At 38.0% G+C, this 5,217-nt stretch overlaps 1 protein-coding gene across 2 annotated transcripts; it reads left to right on the top strand.

The window, feature by feature from the left end:
* Positions 1–1,217: 1,217 nt before the first annotated feature.
* On the top strand, positions 1,218–4,584 carry lto1 (LTO1 maturation factor of ABCE1). Of its 2 annotated transcripts, XM_079338685.1 has the most exons (6): positions 1,218–1,311; positions 1,391–1,476; positions 1,878–1,983; positions 2,756–2,826; positions 2,939–3,056; positions 3,916–4,584. In XM_079338685.1, the coding sequence occupies exons 1-6, from the start codon at positions 1,303–1,305 to the stop codon at positions 3,985–3,987; spliced, it is 462 nt and encodes a 153-aa protein (XP_079194811.1). In that variant the 5' UTR covers positions 1,218–1,302; the 3' UTR covers positions 3,988–4,584. The 2 variants fall into 2 exon arrangements, with proteins under 2 accessions (XP_079194811.1, XP_079194810.1); XM_079338684.1 differs by having other exon boundaries at positions 1,227–1,476.
* The last annotated feature ends 633 nt before the right edge of the window (positions 4,585–5,217 follow it).

Raw genomic sequence — 5,217 nt, 5'->3', positions numbered from 1 at the left:
TCTCCTTTTGGTCTTGATTACGGGTTGTGAAAACACAATGAATGGATTTTACAAAAGCTATAAATAATTAGACAAAAAAAAAACGTTATAGATATAATAATTAAATTAACTGAATAAAAACAAATACATATATCAATTTTGTTTAACTAAACTAGAAATGAATGGACATAGTAAAAAAGTTTAGATATCGAAAAAAAATATTTTGATATACAAAATACTATGACAAATGCACAATTATGGCAGAAATAAAGTGACAAAAGTCCAAAGCAAACATTCATAAAAACATTTAATTTAACTCTGTCTTCTCGTGATAAAGAGTACATTTTGGTTGTTTTCTTAATATCTTGACTTATATAATATAACCATTTTGTTTTTTGTGATAATTAGGTACTTTCAGCCATTTTTATCAAGATCTCAACACATTTACTGTTGTTTTCATGACGAGACGTCATTCTATAGAAAATGATCAGAATTTACTGATAGGTTCCATCACAGTATGGCTGTAGATAGATAGATAGATAGATAGATAGATAGATAGATGGATAGATGGATAGATGGATGGATAGATAGATGGATAGATAGATAGATAGATAGATAGATAGATAGATAGATAGATAGATAGATAGATAGATAGATAGATAGATAGATAGATAGATAGATAGATAGATTAAACCTGTATATCTGCTTAGGACTTCCATAAAATACATTGGGAATGTAACAGATTGTAGGAATGAGAATATTGAGAAATTAACACAAAATAATTAAAATAGAAAACCAATGAAACACACTTAAAATATTATTTGATAGCAATAGTTTTTCTATTTTTTTTTTTTTTTACAACTTATTTAAATATTTGTGAGTAACCTTTTGAATATTTAGGAGGATTCATAATTTTCACAGTAGCCTTTTAAACCCTATATTTTTTCACAACTGCAGTGCACAAAATACTTTTGGTATAGAAATTTACTTTTGTTACCCAATGTAGCTTTCAACTTTCCATTTATTTTAATTAGTTATCTTTATACAATCATATTTATTTTTTGTTATCATTACAGCCTTCATCATCATCATTCTCAATAATAAGGCTCCTCTGAAATAATCTTCATTAAACGTTTCTGTGAGTATATTTCACACACTGATGACCACAATGTTTTTCTACAAGTAACAAAAATGTAAACGCTCGCATAATTGCTGCAAATGTACCTCCACAGCTGTAGGGGGCAGCACTGCTGAGAAAAGAAAGGAAGCAGCGTCGGCAAGTGAACCTGCTGGAAACCAGAAAAAAGACTCTGCTGGAAGCTGATGGAAACGGTCTCATTTAGCCTCTAGCTTTGATAAGCAGCCTGTGTAACTTTCAATGAGAGTAGAAAGTGTCTTTTTTTTCTTTCAGAAACAAATATTTGTTAGTGAGGAGGAGATGGCCAGTAGCTCCGGAAATGAAGATCTGTTCGACAGTATTGTTATGGCAGATGAAAGGTGAATTTACCATATACCTGTAATTCTCTGTAGGTTTATATTATATATGTTTAGTGGTGAAATCTATCGACATGTCTGGTTTGAAGAGGGAGTATTATTGATATTTCTTATTGACAGTAATAAATACATAAACAGACACTTTCCGTCTTATACATTTGTTATAACAACTAGACGCATGAGGCTAAAAGTCACCAGATGACACGGTCAGATTTATAACCGTAACACTTTTTAACCACGACTTTCACCTAAGTACAGTCTGGGTTTACCGTAGCTCATCATGTACCCAGGAAAACTATTAGGACAACTAAGCTTGAAGGAACAAACGTTAACGATTGATTCTTTCACATTTGTAAATGCAATAATTTAAAATCCAGTGTACAGATAAAATGTGTGTGTTTCAGGTTCCGTGGTGAGGGGTACCGGGAGGGCTTCGAGAGGGGGAGCCGCAGAGGACTGCAGGACGGCCGCAGACATGGAGCCTCTCATGGTGCCAAACTGTCCTCTGAGGTAAGTCAGTGCTGGGATCATGGAACAGTGGCTGGGTTGCCAGATCAGTTGGCAGAAACAAGCAGTTTTATCAAAGTAAGTAAGAAAACTTGATCAATTTTGACTTGATCAAATGAACACATTGAGACTGTAGGTTATTTAAACATGCAGAGAACAGAGAGAGAGAGGCAAAAACAACAAACCATATATATTAGTAAATTACAGACCTACTGAGTATGCATCATAGTGCATTCCTAACAAGTTGAGACAGCGTTTGAAATTAAAATATAAACTGAAACAAAGAAAACATAACCAATGTTGAAAATGAGAATTGTCCTTTTTTTAATATTTATGAGCCCATTTTTGATTGGGTGCCAGCAGCTAACTCAAAACATGTAGGACAGGCTCATGTTAGGCCCCTTGTTCACCTAGCTTTTTTTTTTCTCAGCGCCAGCGTCTTCTCCCAGTTGTTTTTAATGGGTAGAGGGCGTTTTCAGCAGAAAGCCTGGATGAAAAGCGCAGCGGTTTTCCAAATGATGACTTTCTGTGTTTATTCACATTCTGCACGATGTCACAACTTTTTAGGAAACAATCATTAATCGTGAGTGTGAAAGACATTTCAGAGTGTAAAAATTACTGAAGAGACTCACTGTGATAACAGAACCTTCTCTTTGATTGTTCGTATGCAGGGCTTATGAGTTTATCTTCTTTTTAGCAAAATGTTTCCGACTGGAATAAAAAGGTTTTCAGGTGTGTTGAACGTTCGTCTTCGCTGGTCTCTATCCACCTGCAGATTTCCTTCTACTATGGGTTCTCTATCACATGGAAATGTCTCCTCCAGCATAATACAGATGTGAAATCCAGGTATGATCGCTGTCTACCTCAATGAAATGTTTTCATTTTTCTTCCAACAGCCCACACTGAGTTTGTTATTATCTATCGTGTGTGTGTGTGTGTGTGTGTGTGTGTGTCTCAGGAAGCGCCTGAAGGCTCTGCAGACTCTGCTGGGTCTGATCCAAGACTCCCCTCATGATGACCCTGCGTCTGAGAAGATACAGGAGGACGTGGAGCGACTGCGGGCCAAGTTCAGACAGGTACAGCTAATCTTTGTATACTGATGCTCCCCGTGTCCCCCATCACTGTTTGGGTAATGCTGTTTTACCAATTAAAAAAACCCAACCATGATAGCATGGCGCATCCATTTCTTTTTGCAACAGAAAGCTAACAGCTCTGTCTTCAGCACCGTCATATTTTGTGTTTGTTGACATATTTGTGCAGTTTACCTTTATTTGTTTAAAACAGTCTGTGATCTGTATATTCAACATATACTTTTGATCTTTGCTATGTATAACTTTGAAAAATACTGCGTTTGTAGCGACACTGCATGGCCATCAGGTGAACTGCACCAGTAACTTGTCGCTCGCGCTCCCTGGCGTGCTCGTCATACGTGCTCGTACGTACACAAACAAGCATCAACATCGCCGCTGAAACACTAGATACTTACCAGCATAATGTTTCCAGAGGAGTTAAGTTACATACAGCACCTTGAAATGACGCCGCACCAAGTTCAAATAGATACAAACCGTTTCTCTGATGTCATATTTCACGAACAGAAGCCAATTCTGCAACGCCGCCATAACTAAGGTTGTGCCTTTGTACTTGACACATTGCACCCACAGTAACATAATACTGGTATCATAGTGTATTGTTTTTACGTCGCATTACGGCTCTGATGATGTCATTACGTAACATTTGTGGGGTCAAAAAAATGTAACGTTTATGTCGCAAGGGGGTTTCTTGTTTATGTTATGAGACATCGTGCTAACAGGAACTCTGTTGAAAATGACCTTGAACAATGTTTAATCCTCGCTGCATGTACTGCTTTATCTGAAGACGCATGTTATATCAGAACAGAAACATACAGCAGGTGTTCTGACCTCTACTGTCCTCCAGGTGTGCTCCATGCTGAACGTCCCCGCTGACTTCAAGAACTACATCAAAACCACTGAGGGGACGTCTTTCTGAATCCCTCCTGCTCATGATGAAGACGAAGGAGAGGATCGGAGCCGACCTCTGCATCTGCTGGCTGTGAGGCCACAGCGAGTGGTTGATCTGCAGTGGATTTGTTGTCGGGGTTCAAGAGTGACTTTCCAAGTGACAGCAGAACCTCAGTCCACTGGATCAGTTTGAGGACCGCAGGACCTGCAGGGTCTGGACCTGGGCTGCACCACACTCCACACACCTGGAGGAGGAGAAAAACGTTTTTTAAAGGATGAACAGAACAAAAATGAGTGTCTAAAGCCTGACCTGCCAACTTGAACATAACAGCTGGTTTGCCTTTTCTCTGGTTAGCAGTACTCAAGTCTAACAGCAGGAGGCAGCAGCAACACACTGACTGCAGTCAGGTCTGCCAAAAGTTAAAGTTTAGAAGAGTGTGACCTTAAAAACAAACTGATTTCTTCTCTTTCCTTAATCTACCTGTTATAAAATAAAATGAAATGTTCTGCCAAAAGTTTGAGGTGAAAACAAACTAATAATGATATGACCTTTAAAACCTGTGCCGTTTTTTTCCAGAACGTTTGAATAATATGGGTTTTAATAAAAAGCTATATTTGGATTAAACATAAAGTAGCCTTTATTTCTTTTACAGTGACTTTTCTTTACATTATTCTGCTGATTCATGTTGTTCTTCTCCCAACTGTAAAAAAGAAACTTTGATTTGTTATCAAAGATGGACAAAGCAAGGGCCATGTGGAAGTGAAGTGAACACACCTAGAGCTCCCCCTGCTGACTGACTGCAGTATAGGTCAAACCAGCCTGCACAGATGGGACATAGGAAACTTTGTGTTACAATATACATCATATTATGCATGTTTGTCAAACCAAGACTCAAATAGTTAATCATGATCATTGAGAAGAAGAAGTTTTCTGTATTTTGATGCAAAAAAGAGCAGAGGTAACTGATGGTAAATGATTGACAGCTCTATTGACAAATGAGGCTCCTGCAGCTCTGTGCAGCAGAGTAAAGGAGGAACGGTGAGAAGACATGAACATACAAAGAGTTTCCATAAGTGTGAGTTTCTTTAGACCAACCCAAAAGTCATAAAAACATTTTTACACACAATCTTCCTTAAATTTTCAGGCTGAGAATGCATGCATGTACACCAGAACCACACTTTTCTCCTGTTCCACTTTTCATTTAGCAGACACTTTTTATCTAAAGCGACGTACAGCTGCGTTACAGAGAGAAGGTGC

This window comes from Symphodus melops, assembly GCF_947650265.1.
Source record: "Symphodus melops genome assembly, chromosome: 3".
NCBI classification, from domain to species: domain Eukaryota; kingdom Metazoa; phylum Chordata; class Actinopteri; order Labriformes; family Labridae; genus Symphodus; species Symphodus melops.
Note: the sequence above shows the minus strand (reverse complement) of the source record. Positions and strands in the feature narration are given on the sequence as shown.

Excerpts from the sequence above, each read along its gene's own strand:
- lto1 (XM_079338684.1), top strand. The coding sequence starts at position 1,358 with ATGAGAGTAGAAAGTGTCTTTTTTTTCTTTCAGAAACAAATATTTGTT. Across the intron at positions 1,477-1,877 it reads ATTGTTATGGCAGATGAAAG|GTTCCGTGGTGAGGGGTACC; the intron begins GTGAATTTACCA and ends TGTGTGTTTCAG. Across the intron at positions 3,057-3,915 it reads TGCGGGCCAAGTTCAGACAG|GTGTGCTCCATGCTGAACGT; the intron begins GTACAGCTAATC and ends ACTGTCCTCCAG.